The 21,827-nt window shown below is 47.1% G+C and overlaps 1 protein-coding gene across 1 annotated transcript in view; it reads right to left on the minus strand.

The window, feature by feature from the left end:
- LOC310832831 (uncharacterized protein) overlaps positions 1-21,827 on the minus strand; it is a 74,340-nt gene that overhangs the window by 12,686 nt on the left and 39,827 nt on the right. The window contains exons 21-26 of the mRNA XM_083715021.1: positions 21,618-21,822; positions 18,284-18,462; positions 17,737-17,902; positions 16,899-17,060; positions 15,484-15,647; positions 10,055-10,236 (exon numbers count right to left, since the gene is read on the minus strand). Coding sequence (XP_083571147.1) covers positions 10,055-10,236; positions 15,484-15,647; positions 16,899-17,060; positions 17,737-17,902; positions 18,284-18,462; positions 21,618-21,822 — 1,058 coding nt within the window. The remainder of the gene's footprint in view (positions 1-10,054; positions 10,237-15,483; positions 15,648-16,898; positions 17,061-17,736; positions 17,903-18,283; positions 18,463-21,617; positions 21,823-21,827) is intronic.

The raw sequence follows: 21,827 nt of genomic DNA on the forward strand, positions 1-21,827 counted from the left end.
TCTCCAAACTAGAAAGGAGCGGAAGTCAACTGATACCATTATAAAGGCAGGCAAGGTGGGTTCTGTGATTGGCCCCACCCTCTGAGAAGAGCTGGCAGTGCTCCTTAGAGGGACCTTGTCCGATTTCGTATTTGTGACCATTTGCAGTGCCGAGGACAGGGCTCTGTGATTGGGGCCCTTATCCTCTGGGTATGCAAACTGAGGGAGAGGCATAAGTCTATGTCCTCCAGCTGGCAGGGCCCAAAGGTGGACCCTGGAGAGTCTTCCTTGGGCATGGCAACTCAAATACCCTCTTTTGTGAGAACTCTGAGATGCAGGGGACATGACAGACTATTTTTTTTTTGCGGCTGATGATGCCTAACACTGCTCCATTGGCACCACAAAAACTCCTGCTGCCCCCCAAATGACTTGCGTACTTGGGTCACCTCCTTTGCAGAATTCACATTTCTTTTGCTGCAGATATCCCTTTTTAACTTCCAAGTTTGGAGCATGCACAGCTCTGGCCCACAATGCGGCTGACATTTGCAACTTTAAATACCGTAGCACCGAGAGCCAAGCCTACTGCAGACCCTGTTACGTTTTCCGCCCCCACTCTTACTGCCTTTGCCACCCGGGCTGCCTTAACTGTTCCAACGGTTCTTTGCCGAGCGTAGCACATCAAGGATTTAGAAACTAACCATTTCTGACTGTCAGGATTTATATCCCAAACAGCTGTGCCAGGAAAGCCATGGGAATCAAACAGCTATTTGGGGAGCACCATAATCTATTAACTTCTCAGGTCGTTTTGATTTCAGCAGCTTTGCAAATAACGGCACGGTGCACTCAAACGCACCACTTCAGAGGCAACTCTTGGGCTATTGTGTTCTCAGGCAAAGGAGCCTCAGGTCCAATGTGAATTTGTCCCAAGAGGTTTGGGGAAGGGCCACAGCTCAGGGACAGAGCGTGTGCTCTGCAGTCAGAAGGTCCCCTGTTCAGTTCCCCACGCCAGTTAGAACTGGGAGGGATTTCTGTCTGAAACCCAGGAGAGCGGCTGCCTGTCAGTGTAGGAAGTACTAAGCAAGATGGACCAATAGTCTGACTCAATATAAGGCAGCTTTCTATGTGGTCTTCTATAGACATTACTTTGGGTGCTGTATCAGGGGGTACCTGCTGACCTCTGATGTTGTTGTTTAGTTGTTTAGTCGTGTCTGACTCTTCGTGACCCCATGGACCAGAGCACGCTAGGCACTCCTGTCTTCCACTGCCTCCCGCAGTTTGGTCAAACTCATGCTGGTAGCTTCGAGAACACTATCCCACCATCTCGTCCTCTGTCGTCCCCTTCTCCTTGCGCCCTCCATCTTTCCCAACATCAGAGTCTTTTCCAGGGAGTCTTCTCTTCTCATGAGGTGGCCAAAGTATTGGAGCCTCAGCTTCAGGGTCTGTCCTTCCAGTGAGCACTCTGGGCTGATTTCCTTCAGAATGGATAGGGTTGATCTTCTTGCAGTCCATGGGACTCTCAAGAGTCTCCTCCAGCACCATAATTCAAAAGCATCAATTATTCGGTGATCAGCCTTCTTTATGGTCCAGCTCTCACTTCCATACATCACTACTGGAAAAACCATAGCTTTAACGCTGACCTCTAGCTCAGTGTATGTTTGCACACAGAAGGTGCCCTGTTCAGTCCCCAGCATCTCCAATTTGAAAGACCAGGCATCCAGTGGTGGGAAAGACTCGACACCATGAAGAGCGGCTGCCAGTCAGAGTAGCTGGGCCAGATGGTCAGACCTGGTACAAGGTGGCATATTTTCCACTGAACAGGCTGGTACTAAAAACAAAAACCAGCAACAGAGAAGCCACGGCCCTCCAGATTTTGTTGAACTCCAGCTCCCATCTGCCCCAACCCACATGGCCAATGGTTAGGGACGATAGGAGTTGCAGTCCAGAGACATCCGAAGGGCTGTAGCTCAGTGGCAGAGCACCTGCTCTGCATGCAGAAGACTCCTGCTGAAAACCCCCAAAAGCTGTTGCTGCTCATCAGTGTAGACAACCCTGGACTTGAAGGACCAATGGTTTCACTTGGTATAAGGCATTTTCCTACATTCCTTACTGTCAGGGAACTGCCATCAGCTCAGAGGCGAGAGGTGGAAGGGCAGCTGGGTTACAGGAGAAGATCGTGAGAAGCAGTTCTTCCTCCGGGGAGGAGGGAAGCCACGTCTCCAGTGGGGAAGGGATGCAGGGCTCGGAGGTTGCAAGGGAGCGCCACAACACCGAGCCTGAGCAAAGCGGGGGGGAGGCAGGTCCCCCTTTGCCCACGCCCTCTCTGCGCAGTTTACGCACAGAGAGGGGAGGCATAGGATGGGGGTCAAAAGACTGCTCTGCTGGGGAAAGTTTAAAGACCGCCCACTCCCAGATTCTGCTAGTGACTGAGCAAGACATGGAACTGAAACGTTCTGCACTGTGAATGTTTTTGCACCGATATTAAAGCCTTGAAAAGACCAGTGGGGGTCTTGCCTGTTTGCTCTTGAGCAACCATGCTGGCATACATAACACTTACATTTCCCCATCCCTTGACCTTGGCTTCTAGGGACAATGCTGCACTTTTGAACCTTGCTCTCTTGGGTAAGTGTTCTGGTAAAAGCTTGGACTGAGACCCCAGCTCCCTGAGGGCACCCCTCCTGGAGCTTGGCACAGACCAGCAGGCACAATGGCTAGGGATGATGTGAGTCCAGCAACATCTAGAGGGCAACAGGTTCTCCATCCTTGAGGCAGGACAGCACAGAGGAGCCTGGGCTGCACCCATTTGTCAACATTGCTGTGATTCTCCATTAAAGTAGAGGAGAAAGGATAGCAATTCCAGAACAAGAGCCAAGTGTGGAAGCAACTGGTGATAACAGCCACCTGTGAAAGTGTTAGCTTTTTAAAATTCCATGGCGCATCTATTTCTTCCCAAACAAAAACAATCTAACTCCCCAATATTAAACCTCCAAGCGGAATATTGTTCACAGAGCCGATACAGATGGCTTTACCCTCTGGGTATAAAATGGCTGGATCTTTGGGGAGTGTTTTCAGGTCTTGGGACAGCTACATTAAGATTTCCAGCTCTTATTACTTCATATCTGACATTTATTCCTAGTTTGGTAATAGGAAAATTACCAGATAAAATTGGCATTTGGCTTGGATTTCCCCCCCCCCTTCCTATGAGCCTCTGCTAATATGGAAGACGGCAAGTCGTCAAATTTATTCAAGTTTTTCTTGTCAACAATATCATTAACCAAATCCCTCAATTTCAAAGTTAATAAAAGCATCTGGGTTTTCTAGCACAGCAAGACCGGCTTGCATATTTAAAACCGCATACATAGATGAATTTGCATTGGACCAAATTTGCATATTAATGAAGGACTAATTGCTCTTTGCAGTCAGTTTCATGCATACGAATTTACTATTCTTTTTTGAATGCTTGAAAAGATCCAGCCCCCCCAACCAAAAAAAGGCAAAAACTTTTCAAAATAAAATAAAAAGCTACAGAATATTTGAGAGGCAGAAAAGGAAGGGATTCTCAGACTACATTTAAAAGCTTCAGCCAATTATTTCATTTCTCGTTTTTTTATCACAATAGAAAAAAACACAACAGGTATAATTTACAAAGGCTCTTGGAGATAAGTGGATTTTTCCTAACCTAACCAAAATTTAAGAGATTTTTAAGAAAAGATTACCCATTGTTAAAATCTTACCTCTAGCTTATTCCATTTATGTAGGGTGGTATTTAGCCCTCAAAACTCAAGAGAACCTCCAACCTGCACCTGACCTAGCCTGAAACTCTGCTCAGATCTCAAGCATTGGCCTTAGAGAGATTTGGAAGGATTGACCAGCACCTTAGACCACTGCTATCTGATCTGACATCCAGCTGACTGGATAGTCAGGCAGATAGTCCCAGATCAAGGTCTGATTGACTGCTTTGCAGGAGGGGCACTACCAAGAGATTTGCATGTTGTCTGCAGAAACTATGGTTCTGGTTCTCCAAAGACTGGATGAAATCCTCACCAAAATAGTTAACATTGAGAAACAATTGGATACTAGCTCTTCCCCTTTAAATGCCCAAGGGCTTAAAAGGATGATAAGAAATGAATCTGTTAACAACTCACCAACTCAATCTATGGATGAAGTGAGGTCCTGTCAAGTCTTGCAAACGAACCAGATAATGCTTGAGATTCACCAATACACTCATAGGTGGATGAACCACAGACAAATTACTATGTCCTTGTCTCAGCTCCTGAATTTCCATTACCGAAATGTAGATCTAAAAAATTTCCACTTCCTGCCTACCTTGAGAAACACCATGCGCCTATTTATGACCTTTAGGTCATCAACCCTCCCATCTCGACTCATGGAGATAAAGGATACCCTATGGTGGTTCCATTCTCTCCGCCCAGTGAGGGTATTTAAGGACGAAACTAGGAGGCAATTGGTCCCTTGCATAGAGTCAAAGCTAATGCGGAGAAGGGAAACCAAGCTCAACACTAGAAACACTAATTGCCCGAAGGAAGAAAATAACTTTGTAAGCCTAGAATTACAAGACCTGAAGAAGAGGCTAATGAGTATAAAGACTGAGATTTCTACCCAAAATATAAGGACAGAGTAGAGCCTAGAGCACAATATTTAAAGACGTCCAACAGCTCTTTATCCCATAGAAAGACATCAGTGCAACTCCCTGTTCCCTTTTCAAACGACACCAAATTAGATGAGGAATTTGGCGCCTCCAACATTTCTATGGCAACAACACCTAAAGAACTCTATGTTGCTGACAATCTGGAGATATCCAGCACCAAATCTACATCTGGACCTTTGCCTAATGTTCCAAAAACCTATCAGAATGATCAACCTTCTCTACTGTACTCCTGGCGAGACAGGATGGACAGATCTTCCGAAGCTGGCTCTTTGTTGGCCAGTGATCCACATTTTATAGCGCATACCTCGTTAATACTCCCACAGCCACAGATAGAACCAACAATCCTCCAATTAACCCAGGAGGGAAAGGGTGATTGACAGTTAATGAAACACCATGGGGTGCGGTTGGTTGGGTTTTATCTTCTAGGGATACTTACCCTATTAGACCTCCACCTCTTTCCCATACCATTTTGACCCAGGAGTCCTGGCCCAAGGATGACTTGTTATTGAGGGGATGTTACCCATCTATTGGGGAAACTAGTATGGGATCTGGGATTTCCACAATTGAAGGGCTAGGGAGGAATGGCGGTGGGGCTAGATATCTCTATCGGCGAAGGGTTTCGAGATGCAGTGATCCTCGAACCCCTTCCAATCTACGCCCCATCCCAAGGGATGAGGGTAGGGAGAGCAAGGATTACACACCTCCGTCATTGGTGCTGTCCAATGCCAGGTCCATAGGCAACAAAACCGCCACCATGTGTGACTTTTTTGTCTCGCAGGAGATTGACCTGGCTTGCGTGACGGAGACCTGGGTACGGGAAGGTAAAGTAGTCTCCCTACATGAGATAACACCCCCAGGTTTCTCTGTCCTCCATCAATCGCAGACTGTGGGTCGGGGGGGAGGAGTAGCGTTGTTAATCTGGGAGGATTGCTCTTTCAGAGCTCTGCCATCACCGGCAATCTCCAGCATTGAATGTGTTGGTCTCGTGTGGGGCATCAAGGAAAGCTTGGCTGTCTGGCTGGTGTACCGACCACCCAGCACACCGGCAGCCACCCTGTCAGACCTGCTGGAGGTGGTGGCAGGCTGGGCCTTGGAGTTCCCAAACCTACTGGTTTGGGGAGACTTCAACGTCCATGCCGATGCCGCTCCCTCCTCACAGGCTCTGGACCTAGTGACTTCCATGGCAACACTAGGGCTCTCCCAGTTTGTTTTGGGCCCCACTCAACAAGCAGGCCACACGCTGGATCTGATCTTTGGGGCTGGCATAGATGTGATCATGCTCCCCACTGTGGAAGTGCCATGGTCTGATCACTACGCTCTGAAAGCCAATATTGACTTCCTGCTCCTCCCCGGCTCAGGTGGCGAACCTATTTGGGCTCGTCCACGAAAACTGATGGATCCTGATAGATTCCGACAAGCCTTGCGGAACCCTGCTCCTCCTGGCGACTCAATAGATGACCTTGTTGAGGACTGGAATAACCGGCTCTTGGCAGCCATTGATGAGATCGCACCTAAGTGCCCTCTGTGACCCCGTCGAAACCGGGCCCCTTGGTTTACTGAGGAGCTCCGGAAAATGAAGCGGGATCTCAGACGGCTAGAGCGAGTATGGCGACGGACTCGTGACGGAGCCTCAATAACATCTTATAGGATGCTTATGAAAGCCTATGAGATGGCTATGGAAGCTGCTAAGAAATCTTACTTTGCAGCTTCCATTGCATCCGCTAGCTCTCGCCCGGCACAACTTTTTAGAATAATTAGGTCAATAACGTCCTTAGGAGAACAACCAAATTCAAGCACAAATTCGACCCACAGCTGTGAGGCATTTGCGAGCTTTTTTGCGGAGAAAGTCCTGTTGCTCCGCCATGACCTCCCTGCCAATTTAGATACAGTGACTGAACTGGAGGCCCCTCGACTGACTTCAGGTCCAGTGTTGGACCATTTCGATCGGATACTCCCTACTGATGTGGATAGATTCCGCCAAGTTGGTAGGCCCACCACCTGCCTCCTTGATCCGTGCCCGTCTTGGCTGATTAGGGAGTGTCCAGATGTTGCGCGGACCCCCCTGGTTGAAATTATCAATTTGTCCCTTGACACAGGGACATTGCCAGGGGAACTGAAGGAAGCAGTGGTGTGTCCACTCTTAAAAAAAACTTCATCAGATCCCTTAGACCTATCCAATTACCGCCCAGTTTCAAATCTTCCATACCTGGGTAAGGTAATTGAGAGAGCGGTTGCTGAACAGCTTGGTAGGTTTCTGGAGGAAACATCGGCATTAGATCCATTTCAGTCCAGTTTCCATCCTGGTTTTGGAACGGAGACGGCTCTGGTTGCCCTAACAGATGATCTCCGTAGACAACTGAATCGAGGCGGGTCAGGACTGCTGATCCTTTTAGATTTGTCAGCAGCCTTTGACATGGTCGATCATGATCTTCTGGACCACCGCCTCGTAGACGTGGGGATACAGGGCATAGCCCGTAACTGGTTGTGCTCTTTTATCTCTGGTCAGGGACAGAGGGTGGCACTAGGGAGGGAAATGTCGTCGCGCCACTCCTTGGTGTGTGGAGTGCCGCAGGGCGCAATTCTCTCCCCGATGCTTTTTAACATCTTTATGCGCCCCCTTGCCCAGATTATCCGGAGCTTTGGGCTGGGCTGTCACCAATATGCTGATGACACTCAGCTCTATCTGCTGATGGATGGCCACATCGACTCGGCCCCGAACACACTGACCAGATGCTTGGAAGCTGTAGCCGGATAGTTTCGTGGGAGCCGATTGAAACTAAATCCTTCAAAGACAGAGGTCCTATGGCTAGGTCAGGGTGGCATGGGGATGAGGGACCAACTCCCTTCTCTTGCGGGGGCCCAATTAGTGCCATTGCCTTCCGTTAAGAGTTTGGGTGTAATCCTTGACGCCTCCCTTTCCAGGGAGGCGCAAGTTACAGCAACAGCCAAGGCGACATTTTTCCACCTTCGCCGCATCAAGCAGTTGGTCCCTTACCTTTTCCGCCCCGACCTGGCCACAGTGATCCATGTGACGGTCATCTCCAGGCTTGACTACTGTAATTCGCCCTTGAAGCTGTCCCAGAAACTCCAGCGGGTACAGAATGCTGCAGCGAGGCTCCTCACGGGGTCTCTGCCATGGGAGCATATTCACCTAGTGCTTTTCAAGCTACACTGGCTCCCGGTGGAGTACAGGGTCAGATTTAAGGTGCTGCTTTTGACCTTTAAAGCCCTTCACGGCCTAGGAACCTCGTACCTATGGGACTGCCTCTCCTGGTATGCCTCAAGGTCCATAAATAACAACACCCTAGTGGTCCCAGGCCCTAAGGAAGTTAGATTGGCTTCAACCAGAGCCAGGGCCTTTTCAACTCTGGCTCCGGCCTGGTGGAATGCTCTGCCTCATGAGACCAGGGTCCTGCAGGATCTGATTTCTTTCCGCAGGGCCTGTAAGACAGAGTTGTTCCGCCTGGCCTTTGGCTTGGAGCCAATTTGATTCCCTCCCTCCCTCTTTCTTTGTTCTTTTCCTTCTCCTCCTGCGATGAGGCTACATTTTAATATTTTAATGTTGTGTTTTATTTTTGTTTTTAAGTTGTAATCATTCATCTTTTTTTTATTATTGCTTGTAAGCCGCTCTGAGCCCGGCCTTGGCTGGGGAGGGCGGGGTATAAATAAAAAATTATTATTATTATTATTATTATTATTATTATTATTATTATTATTATTATTATTAGAGCCTGTACAAGTTGCTTCACATCCCTTCCATTTGGTCCAGAGCGTGGGGATACAGCAGTTGCTCCTCCATTGATGCTGATAAGGGAGACTTGCAGATATGCTGCAACAGGTCTGGGGGAACCTGTAGCCCTCCAGCTGGAGTCCAACCACAGCTGGAGGGCTGCAGGTTCCCTAGCCCTGCTCTACAGACCACCTCCACTTGGCTATGCCACTGAAAGGGAGCAGTAATGATTCCGCCCTTGAAAACAGTCGCACTTTGTATTTTTAAAGCACTTTTCCTAAGTCCTCAAAAGCCTTTTAGCTGCTATTCCTACAACAGCCTTGAGAAGATAGGCCTGCACTATCATCCCCATGCTATAGACTGGGGAAGGGGTGTCTGTGGTTGACACAGAGAGTAAAATGGTTTGTTTAAAGCCATTCAGGGCAATGCTAACTGAGCTGAGATTTCAGCTAGGGACCTCCCAGCTGAGAGCTCATTTGTAGGAGAACAAGGAGTTGCCTTATACTGAGTTAGATCCATTGGTCCATCTAGTTCAGTATTGTCTACACTGACTGGCAGCAGCTCTCCAGATAGGAGACATTCCCAGCCCTACCAGGAGACGCTGGGATCAGAACCCAGGACCTTCTGCATGCTGGACAGATGCTCTTCTAGCGAGCTATGGTCTTGTTGCTATGGTGTGAACAGAACCAGTGCAGTCCATTCTCCTTGCAAGTATATTGAAGGAACGGGCAGGTGGCATCTCATCACCTTGTCCATTCTCAAGGCGAGCAGCAGCTTTTGCAGCTGCCTTCCGCCTTCTCTGCTTCCATTTCATCTAGGGGGTAATTCTATCTCTGGGAGGGCAGTTAAGGGATCCGCTCCAGATATAAATGCTGGCATTTTGTGCTCCGAAAACTGGGAAGCTGAACAGTAAATATACCTCCCTTCTCTCCCAAGATAGCTTGCTTATCCTTCAGTTGCAGATGCGGCAATAACCCATCCAGATTTTGGCACTGATCTAGATTTCATCTCCCTTTCTCCCGCTTTAAATGGGATTTGGAGCCACCAGTCGTTTTTACTACCGATGGTTTGGTTCAAATAACAGCAGGGTTTATGGCTTTAAGGCCGCCTCTCACTGATCAGGATGGCACCAAGCATTCCCAAAACAGCCACTGCCATGACCGGAACCCATGTCTTGGGTCACAGTGACACTAAACAACACTTCCCAGGATTCTCTGGGGAAAGCCATGTGCCTTAAATACACTTTCAACGTATTAGGTGGCTGTGATCATAGTCAGGTGCATCAATTTCAATGGGTCTACTCAGAGTATGAATAACATTTGATACAACACAACGGGGCTTACATTCCAGTAAATATGCTCAAGGCTCTGCTGTAAGTCTAAAAACCCAAACACAGAAGCATCTACCGTATTTTTCGCTCTATAAGACGCACCAGACCATGAGACGCACCTAGTTTTTGGAGGAGGAAAACAAGGAAAAAAATATTCTGAATCCCAGAAGCCAGAACAGCAAGAGGGATCACTGCTTTTGTTGCGCAGCAATCCCTCTTGCTGTTCTGGCTTCTGGGATAGCTGCGCAGCCTGCATTGGCTCCATAAGACGCACACACATTTTCCCTTACTTTTTAGGAGGGAAAAAGTGTGTCTTATAGAGCGAAAAATACGGTACATTTAGATTCACCTGTTGAAGAGTGGAAGAACCGTCCACCCCAGCTGGGATTGTTCGTTGAGCTCGATGTTCTGGCCAGAACGTGGTGCGACTGTGCCTGGTCTTTGTCCACTCGGATCTGGGGTGTAAATAGCATCCAAGCTGTATATCTGGACTAGCAGAACGCTGTGATCATCAAGATAAGGATGCAAAACCTACAATAAGGCAGAGGAAATTTAGACGCACGGCAAAGAGCTGATACAAGATCCAAGGAATGTTTTAAAAGACTGAACACAATGGCATGAGAATGTGGGAAGCCAAGAGGGGTTTCAGAAATATAAAATTCCAAGCATCTCATTTCATTTAACTTCCCTAAGGAAGTTAGATTGGCTTCAACCAGAGCCAGGGCCTTTTCAACTCTGGCTCCGGCCTGGTGGAACGCTCTGCCTCATGAGACCAGGGCCCTGCAGGATCTGATTTCTTTCCGCAGGGCCTGTAAGACAGAGTTGTTCCGCCTGGCCTTTGGCTTGGAGCCAGTTTGATTCCCTCCCCCCCCCCCTCTCTCTCTTTTCCCCCCTTCTTTTCCTTCTCCTCCTGCGATGAGGCTACATTTTAATATTTTAATGTTCCATTATTTTAATTGTTGTGTTTTATTTTTGTTTTTAAGTTTGTAATCATTCATCTTGTTTTTATTATTGCTTGTAAGCCGCTCTGAGCCCGGCCTTGGCTGGGGAGGGCGGGGTATAAATAAAAAATTATTATTATTATTATTATTATTATTATTATTATTATTATTATTATTTCCCCCCTCCAGGAAGAAATATTTAACAGGCTTCTTAACTCTTCCCCCCTGTCAGGCAGGCCGTCACCTGTAAATAGGGCCTTCTTGGTAGTGGCGCCTGCCCTGTGGAACACCTTCCCATCAGATGTCAAAGAAATAAACAACTATCTGACTTTTAGAAGACATCTGAAGGCAGCCCTCTTTTAATATTTGATGAATTATTGTATTTTAACATTTTGCTGGAAGCCACCCAGAGTGGCTGGGGAAACCCAGTCAGATGGGCAAGGTATTATTATTATTATTATTATTATTATTATTATTATTATTATTTTGCTTTTTTGACAGCAGGTGTGTGCTTATTGGTTTATACATTCAGCTATCCTTCTCGTGGTTTAAAAAAGAGCCTCTGGAGGCAGAATAGTAGTAAGAAAAGCCTGCATTAATTTTTTATAAAACAATTACATTGCTCTAAGGACATGTTGGGTGGCTGTTGGTGCTATCACAGGCACTAGCCAATCAGCACCCTTAGCCAGTACCAACCAATCAGCACCTTCTGCAGTCAATCCCAGCCAAGTGGCACCCTTGACTTTCAGCAGTTGACTTTAAAATCTGCAGAACTGATTTTTTCAGAACTAGCCCCTAGAGAAGAATAGTTACGTTTGGAATGAGCAAGATGACGCCACTTCCAAACCAGCCACACCGCTCTAAGAATGTCACGATCCTTTAATTCTAAGCTCCATAACTGGATGTTGAGGCATGTCTTGAATAGGGAAAATGAATCTCAAGTCAAAAGAAAAAAAATATTAACAATTCTAAAAAGCAAACATAAAATATTCCCTGTCCTGGGGTAATAGTGTGACTTAAGAAGATCAGCATCCTTGCAGTATAAGAACATCAGCTGAAGATTATGATTGGGTTATGGTGCGATATTTTATTTTCATTTTGAGGTGAAGAGAGGGGAGAGGAGGGATCCGACTGAGACAGCACATTTCCAGAGTTGCTAAATGCACAAAGAGATACTTTAAACCGCCTCTTCATATCATCACTTCACAGCTAAATCTGTGTAAGGCAACTGATGGGCAATTTGATTCTCCTGCGTTGAAGGGAGCAGTTCTCAGCAGTTAACCAAGATTTCATTTCTGTGCACAACAGATGTTTGGATGTTTCAGGAGAATCGTAAATAGCAGGAACTGTGCAGTACATTTCAGAAAGCTGATCTCAGTTTAAACGCTCATTTTGCGAACGTGGGGTTTTTTTTTAGGTTCCTGTGGGAAAATGTCTGGAGGAACTTTTCCTTGGCCACGAGTTCATATAAAAATGCTAGGCTGTCGAAGTGCGCAGACTAAAAGGACTACCTAACAAAGAGGGATGTCAGGGAATTCTAACGAAACCAAAAACTGCCAATGTTCGCTTTCTCATCCCATGTCCGGAACAGAAATGAATCCATCAAATGTGATCAGGATTTGCAGTTGCTGTTCCTGTCATTCCACAAACATTACATAATTCATTATGTTCCTCCCTCCATTTGCAATGTGAAATTGATTGGGTGAAACAATGTAATGACAACTTAATGTGTTTTATGTAATTAGTTGTGTAAATATGCCATTTTGCCAGAGTGGACAGCGAGATGAACAACATCGTTTTGGGAAGAAAATGAACTGCAGCAGAATGGAAACAATGTTGTGTGTAACTAATACATGGAAATGGAACGGAATGGAACACATAAAGACTTGCTGATGGCTGAACCTGTGGCTGCTTTGTGGCACAATGGACAAAAAATGGAAAATAATTCATGTAGTACAAGCCAAACAAGCAAGGTAGGGCTAATGACATGTTTGCTAGGCTACAATGAAAAGTAGGCTGGCACCAATCCTTCTGTGATAACGGTGCCAGGCAAAGTCCAATGCCTTTGCACAGGCATGTATGGGACGTTAGCCTATCACAAGAGGGATGCAGGTGGTGCTGTGGGTTAAACCACAGAGCCTAGGATTTGCCGATCAGAAGGTTGGCGGTTCGAATCCCTGCGACGGGGTGAGCTCGGTCCCTGCTCCTGCCAACCTAGCAGTTCAAAAGCACGTCAAAGTGCAAGCAGATAAATAGGGACCGCTCCGCACTCCGGAGAAGGTAAACGGCTTTTCCATGCGCTGCTCTGGTTCGCCAGAAGCGGCTTAGTCATGCTGGCCACATGACCCGGAAGCTGTACGCCGGCTCCCTCGGCCCATAGAGCAAGATGAACGTGCAACCCCAGAGTCGGTCACGACTGGACCTAATGGTCAAGGGTCCCTTTACCTTTACTTTACCCTGTCACATGGCAGGTGCAGGAGGAAATTATGTACTGTCATACATTTCCTTCTCTATCTAGGAAGAAGTTCTAGACATTGCAAGATCTGTTTTCATTGAAGTCTAGTGGAATCTTCGTTTTTTAAAAGGTTCCTTAGTTGGGAACAGTAAGGAACGGCAGCTGGGATGATCAGTGAAATAGAACCAATGTAAATCCACAGTCCAGACCACACCAAGCCTTTCCCTTCAGAATCCACTAACTTTTCCTGCCCAGGACATACCTGATGTCCCTTCAATGTGATTTTCGGGGGGGGGGGGGGAATCTGTATTATAATGGGTTTGGCAACATGCGGTCCTTGCTAATGTTTCATGTGGCCCTTGGTTAATTTTTCCTGTGGGCTGCAAGGATGGGGAAAACAGGGAAAGGGCTTGGGGGAGATGGAGAGAGAGAACGCGCACAGAGGTGCCTTGCTCACTTCTGGCTCTGTTCACTGTCAGAATGTGCTACTCAACAGACTTCCTGGCCCCTAAGCACCCAAGAGATTGCAGCCCTCAACAGAACAGGCTCCCCACCTCTGATCTATATTCATTTCAGACAGCTAGCCAGCCAAACGAGACAAAAGGCCTTCTTCCTTTGGAGAAACTGCTTAATCCAACTGAAATAGTGGCATGAAATAGCAGGCCCCACACCTTGGAGAGCCCAGCAATGGCAGGCTTAGATGTTTCTTATCACAGTGAAACAGTTAAAATAGTTGCTCCAATGGATTCACATGGCAAGAAAGGAGATTCTGACTACACATTGGGAAGACTTTCTGATGGCAAGAGCTCTTCAGCAGTGGAATGGACTTCCACAGAAGGTGACGGACTCTCCTTCCCTGGAGACTTTTAAACAGAGGCTAAGTGGACACCTGTTAGGGATTCTATAGCTGTTCTATTGCAGTCTAGACTCTTGGGGTACCTTCCAACTCTACAAGTCTATTATCCTAATTGTCACTTCGCACATATAGTGAAAGCAAGCAGATAGTGGAGGCTGGTCCATTAGGCTGAATGGGGCAGTCCCCCACCAAGCTCAGTCTGCCTTCACCTGCCTACCTTCTGACTTACACTCAGTGACTACAAGCATAGGCAATTTTGGCCCTCCAGATGTTTTGGGACTACAACTCCCATCATCCCTGACCAATGGCCTTGTTAGCTAGGGATGATGAGAGTTGTAGTCCCAAAACATCTGGAGGGCCAAATTTGCCTATGCCTGGGCTACACTGCCTGTCAGCTTCCTCCTCCTTAATGACAGGCCTGTCTTTGTATAACTCAGTAGGGAGGAAGAGGGTGGGGATGAAACTGGAATTACAGTGGTGCCTCGCAAGACGAAATTAATTCGTTCCGCAAGTTTTTTCTTCTTGCAAGTTTTTCGTCTTGCGAAGCACGGTTTCCCATAGGAATGCATTAAAAATCAATGAATGCGTTCCTATGGAGACCGCTTGCCAGGCTGGCGGTGCGGAGAAGGGCTTTTCTCCCCACTGCAAGCCTTCAGGACAGGTACGGGAACAGAGGGGAAGGCGCACAGCGCTTCTCCTCTGTTCCCGGGGCTTGCGGTGGGAGGAGGGTTTTTCCTCCCCACTGCCAACATTCAGAACAGCATTCTGAATGTTGGCGGTGGGAAGGAAAACCCTCCTCCCACCGCAAGTCTTCAGGACAGCCTTCCGAAGGCTGGCAGTGGGGCGGAGATACCTCCTCCCACCGCCAGCCTTCGGAGCAGCCTTCCGAAGGCTGACGACGGGAGGAGGTCTCTCCGCCCCACCGCCAGCCTTTGGACAGGTATGGGAACAGAGGGGAAGGCGTGCAGCGCTTCTCCTCTGTTCCCGGGGCTTGCGGTGGGAGGAGGGTTTTTTCTCCCCACCGCCAACATTCAGAACAGTATTCTGAATGTTGGCGGTGGGAAGGAAAAACCCTCCTCCCACCGCAAGTCTTCAGGACAGCCATCCGAAGGCTGGCGCGGGGAGAAGGGCTCTCCGCCCCACCGCCAGCCTTCGAAGCAGCCTTCCGAAGGCTGGCGCGGGGAGAAGGGCTCTCCGCCCCACTGCCAGCCTTCGGAGGAGGTCCGAGGACAGTGGGGAAGACGCGCTGCGCTTCCCCGCTGTCCCGGAGATTTCCCTATGGGCTTTCGTCTTGCGAAGGAAGCCCATAGGGAATTTCGTTTTGCGAAGCGCCTCCAAAACGGAAAACCCTTTCGTCTAGCGGGTTTTCCGTCTTGCGAGGCGTTCGTCTTGTGGGGCACCACTGTAGTTAGTTTTGCCTGTTATTGGCCCTGGCACCACCTACTGTTCGGCTCCCTGCCTTCCACCCTACCAGTCCCAATGGCCATCTGCCACTACTGCAAGATGGCAGTTCGGCGACTCCGTACCACAGATGGATCAATCCACTTGGGCGATCTCTGCAGGCTTGAAAAATCAAGTTGTTGCACCAGGAATGTTTCTTCTCCTCCCCAGCGTTGAGGCAACTCAGGCAACTGCATGCTTGCAGCCCCCTTAAGGATTCTGGCCAGTGCATTCACGTAACAACCATCAGCTGAAAGGGGAAGAAAACACAAATCAGTAAAAATTATACATATTTAACGGTTTGCTAACAAAAATAACTGGGAAAGGCCTTTCTACCTACAACTATATATTGTACAGAGCAGGGAAAGTGGAATGAACATGCGCTACTCACCTTACTCCTTTGGGATCTCGGTTACCTCTTGTGCTCCCCTAAGTGCAAGTGCAAGAGTGAGCTGAATGGAATTTCTCCCCCATCCCCAGCTCAGAGAGAGGCCACAGCTTTCCCTGTTGATGGACAGTCTCTTCTATGTGTTAAAGAAAGAACTGATGCCTGTCTATTGTCATCATTACAGCCATCATTTTTATTGACATAACATTTGTGTATATATATTCTGTATTTCTGTAACATTTGTTTTAGTTTTCTGTTCACCACTTCGAGATTATATATATGTGTGTGTGTGTGTGCATTAAGTGGTATAGAAATGATCTAAATGAATAAAAACAAATGTATGAGCAAGATTTCTCTCGCTCATAAAACGAAGATAACCATCTTTCTCCCAATAACCAGAGTCTTCTTCAAGACTTCCTTCTCCACGCAGAGACTGTGTATGTCTTTATCTAAGCAACCAAGAGTTTGGCTGACACGTGTCTTACACGGGCTAAGCTGCAAGAAACGCCTGAAATAATCAACCTAGTTTCTATCATTGTCAGAGACTGCAAAGAAGCAGCAGCAACAAATCCCTCTATTTAGTTCAGGCATGAGTGCCGCTGCTTATGTAGCCAAAACGGCACCCCCCATGCCACTGCTGCTGTTTATTACTGCTGTAGACCAATAAAAACACCACCCAGGTTTGAAGGAACCCCACAGTTGGCAAAACTATGAAAAAAGAATTAGAATAACACCCTTAAAATGTTTGTGTGGGGGGGGAGAAACAGCCCAATGAGCATGCTCAGTGGATAGTGAATGCTATTGGAGGAAGAAAAATGAGAAAACCAGAATAGAAAGGGAATCAAATGGAATGGAATATCAAGGAGGCAGAACAGTGAACAGGAACACTCAACACTGCAAAATTTTGCTGCAGGGTCTGCTAGTATTTATTTATTTTATTTGCTTATTATGCTTGCATCCTGCCTTTCTGCCATGGGACTCAAGCTGGGCATAGATAGAGAACTGGCCTGCTTAGCTTCAACTGGATTGCTGCATTACAAATCTTCAGGCCAAACTCTGAAATTGCTTAGTATACTTCAGGGAGGGAAACACAAATAATGTTCTTTCAGCTACCTTTAAGCCCAAACGCTTGCTTGATTCGGACACGGACTCCAGCTTCCTGCCGATAACGGACCGCACGATGTATGTCGATGCACTTCAGAGGATGCTGTGGTGACAAATGTCCTCTCTCGCTTAACTTTTCGACACACCAGGCTTTCAGCTGATCGGGCAGTACTGCATGAAACAAGGAATTAGGATATGGGAAGCAGTAGCAGCACCAGGGGGATGAGCACCACTTGGCAATGCTTAAGATTAGGATCTCAGAGAATTCTGCCAGAAACAGAAACGGGAGCAGAAATTCCCACAATGCGCAAACCACACAAGAGAATGAGAATGGTATTTGTTGCCTGCAAACATCATGGAAATCACTAGGTTATCTTCTGCGTGGAACTTTTTAACGTTTACCTTGCACTGAAATGCACTGGAGTGAATTATGAAACTGCTTTTGGCTACAGCAGATAGCAAGATGAACAACATGGGTTTTTGCAGAAGCCGAACTGTAGCAGAATGGAAACAGCGCTGATTGCGATGAACACAGGGCGGAAACAGCCTCCTCCTCCTCCTCCTCCTCTCACATCCCAACTTAGAATACCCCAAGAGTGGAGAAGCACTGTGGACTTCCAACAATGCTGGACTACAACTCCCATCAGCTCCCAATGGCCAGCAAATATGGGAGTTGGGAGTCCACAGCATTGGGGCGAACCAGGTTCTTGCACTAGTGTCTGGTGTGTTTCAAATGCACTAGTGTTATTCAAGGCGCACTCCAATGTCTCTCAAGACAACAAGTGACTGAAATAAGCTTTAGTGAACAAAGAGGCGGCTTTTGTGATCTAGCCAACCATTTTCATACCTCTGCTTTGCTCCTTGTTCATTAACTGCAGTGCCATGTCCAGCACAAGGTTTGGGAAGCTGCTGTCCTTCTGAAAGCTTGAGATGATCTCCAGCTCTGAACTGTTGGGTTTTGCTCCATCGGTGAAATAGTATCCTGCCAAGTAACTTGGGGGAGGCACTGGAACCTAAAGGGAAGAAAAATAAGAACACAGGCCTACAATCTAGAAGACAGGGCACAAAAGGGAAAAGGGACGAGGAGGGCAGAGGAAAACAAACCAACTCCAGCCTCAACTTCTTAATATTACAAGATTATTATAAATAGCTTGAACTGAGACAGTTCATGGAAATAAGAAGGCCAAATGAAGTTGATCTCTCAGCACAGAGATGTCTTTAAGGAGCTCTGGTTGACGTTACTGATAATGCTGCAAAGGACTGGTATATTTTCTATTGAGAATTCCTCATAATTGTTATCTGCAGTGAAGTTGAAGAAGACAAGGTCTGGAGAAGGGCTGAACTTGAATAGAAGAACTGCAAATATTTATACAAAAAATAACAAAGAGACTTGCCTGAGCATGTGGTAAGAGTCGAATAAGGAGAGTACAGCAAGGAATAACTGCATGGTGATTCAGTGAAGATGGGGTAAGAGGTGAGGGTCCGTCTTCCAGCAAGCCAGCTCTCAGTTTCAGTTGAAACCCTCCCACATTTAATTCTCCTTCAGCATTAAAGATGTGGAAGGCACAGCTTCCTACAGTCATCCACAAAGGGGCAAGTTATTATTTGATTTAAAAAAAAACCCAAATGTCTCCCTATCCAGACCTTGCTGGATTCCCAACTGCCTTAGCCGGCATGCCTAATTTAGTCATTTATTTATTAAATTTCATATACCACCTGATTGTAAACAAACAAGCAAACCTCAAAGTGGTTCACAAAAAGAACAACACAATAAATTAATCAGTGAGAACAGTTAAAAACAACTATTTAATTTTTTTTTAACAAGTTAAAACCAATGATAGGGTAAAAAGACCAGATTGAAACACATGGCAACCTACATGTCTGGATAGGCCTGCCTAATCAAAAATGTTTTTAGTAAAGGTAAAGGGACCCCTGACCATTAGGTCCAGTCGTAAACGACTCTTGGGTTGCGGCGCTCATCTTGCTTTATTTGCCAAGGGAGCCGGCGTACAGCTTCCGGGTCATGTGGCCAGCATGGCTAAGCAGCTTCTGGTGAACCAGAGCACTGCACGGAAACGCTGTTTACCTTCCCGCTGGAGTGGTACCTATTTATCTACTTGCACTTTAACGTGCTTTCGAACTGCTAGGTTGGCAGGAGCAGGGACCGAGCTATGGGAGCTCACCCCATCGCAGGGATTCGAACCGCCAACCTTCTGATCGGCAAGCCCAAGAGGCTCAGTGGTTTAACCCACAGCGCCACCCGTGTCCCCCCCCCAAAAGAGAATAGCCTGATGTCAATAGGTAGGGTGTTCCAAAGAACCATTGCTGCCACACACACAAAAATAATTTTTGTGCAAACGGGGAACGAGTATTGTGTAGCACCCTTAGCAGTGCCAGGTCCACAGATCAAAGTGGATGAGAGGGCATATATGGGTGTTAAGGTGACAGGAGTTGTAGCTCAACAAGATCTGGAAGGCCCCAGGTTCAGGAAGCAGGCTGGCCTGAGTCATCTCTCGGTCCCCAGAATCGGCGGGTCCACTCTTGTGGGGATTGGTGTGCTCCATCTTGTTGGCATTCTAGTATTTTATGTCTTGCTCATTCTTCCTTTTTTAAAAAACCCCCAAAGAAACCTGCTGCTGTATCCTAGACTGATGGTTTCAATTACTTCTTCCACACAACGGCCTTGAAAAATGCTTCTCTTCTTGATCAGTAAACTGGATGATGACTCCCTCTATCACGTATTCCCTAGCCGGAGTGCCTTGTTTATGTGCCTAAGTTAAAACTGCATTTGCCATCTGCCAGTCCAATTTGTGTCTAAAACGATTCCAACTCCTTTTCCCCCAACCCCATCCAATGGCAAAGTAAAAATGTAGAATCGCAGATCTGCGACGCTTTCACATTCAAATGTTCATCTGCAGTTCGCTGCCCGGGATGTTTGGGCTGAGCCTGTTGCAGATGAATGGCTTAAAAATACCAACAACAACGCAATGTAATGTTCTCCCACGTGTGAGGCGAACTGGACTCATCTAAGATCTCGGCAACTGCCCGAGACGGAATCTATTACGTAATTATTTATTTAAGTAACAGCGCGTAGACATCACTTAATAATAATAAAATTGCCTAAACGGTTCACAGAAAATAGTATTTGCTAGAAAACGCCGATAAAAATCATCAGACTTCCTAAACAAGCAGGCATAATAAAAATATGAGAAGAGATAAAATCAATAGCTTTAAAAACATACATGATGAAATTAAATGTGTGGGCAGCCTTGCCTAAGCAAAAGAGGTTTTTATCAGGCGTTGAAAAACAGTACAATGGTGGTACCGGCCTAATATCAATAGGCAGGGAGTTCTGCACTAACGGGTTGCCACACTAAGAGGCTGATTCCTCACAAATGCAGAACATTATACAGTGCTTGAAGAAATGCCAGTTCAGCAGACTGACGGGGCTGAGTGATCACATGTGGGGTAAGGCTATTCTTCAAGCAAACTGGTCTAAGGCAGTGGTGGCGAACCTTTTAGAGACCGAGTGCCCAAACTGCAACCCAAAACCTGCCTATATTGGAAAGTGCCAACACAGCAATTTGCGCCCCCGTGCCCCTGTGTATAAGACACGATGTATGGAAGCGAGAGCTGGACCATAAAGAAGGCTGATCGCCGAAGAATAGATGCTTTTGAATTATGGTGCTGGAGGAGACTCTTGAGAGTCCCATGGACTGCAAGAAGATCAAACCGATGCATTCTGAAGGAAATCAGATCCTGAAGCTGAGGCTCCAATCCTTTGGCCACCTCATGAGAAGAGAAGACTCCCTGGAAAAGACCCTGATGTTGGGAAAGATGGAGGGCACAAGGAGAAGGGGACGACAGAGGACGAGATGGTTGGACAGTATTCTCGAAGCCAGCAGCATGAGTTTGACCAAACTGCGGGAGGCAGTGGAAGGCAGGAGTGCCTGGCATGCTCTGGCCCATGGGGTCATGAAGAGGCAGACACGACTAAACAACTAAACAACAACAACAAGTATAAGACACCCCCTATTTGGGGGGACTCAAATTTAAGAGAATGGGGAGAGATGGCCCAGAGTCATTCAGCTTTTTTTTGGAGAGGGTAGAGCAAAGTTGTTCAGCTTCTATGCACAGCCTACAGAAAATCACTAAGCCCACTGAGAAACGCTGAAAATCGCTTGCGTCAATGCAACCAACATGCGCTTGCCAGCTCACCAACAGCAGACTGCCAGCTGCTTGGTGGGCACGCAACTCCCCCAAACGCCACCACTCTAGGGAGAGTTTCCCACATGCACTGGCATGGGGTGTGTGTGGAGTGGCTGGAAACCTTGTCTGCTGTGCGTGCCCGCAGAGAGGGCTTGGAGTGCATGTGTGCCATAGGTTCATTACCACTGGTCTACGGGACGTCAGGTGGGCATTCTGTGCTGCTACTGAGCTCTTGCCAAAAGAGGGAGTGCCAGGGATTTCAGCCCACCAATAAGGAAGCTTCTTAATAGCAATAGGCTAGGGCAAGTCAGGTGATACTCCCTGCTCTCGATAAAAGCTTGCGGATTTGGTTTACTCGCTGGCTTCAGTGCCTAAGATTTTTCTCCTTCTCGTACTGTCTGCACATGAGCTAGATCTGTAAAGAAGTGACTCAGCTACAACACTGTCAGGAGGAAATGCAATGTTTCAGAAATGGATAATTTTTTTAAAAGGGGGGAAATGGCTTCTAGGTCCCGTTACCTAGCAGAACGAGGTCTCCAGAATCCATGTCAACTGTATGAACTTGAAACAGAAGCCAAGTGTTGATATCCATCCCACTTGAAATGCCTTCATCTATTGCTGCTCGGTACTGGAATTCTGGATTTCGAGACGGGCTCTCGAGAACAGGAAATGCTACAAAAGGGTGCAGATTGCTGAAGCCCGTATTCCTGAAATGACCTGTTACCTAAT

This window comes from Podarcis gaigeae (assembly GCF_964106915.1).
Source record: "Podarcis gaigeae genome assembly, chromosome: 15".
Lineage (NCBI taxonomy): Eukaryota > Metazoa > Chordata > Lepidosauria > Squamata > Lacertidae > Podarcis > Podarcis gaigeae.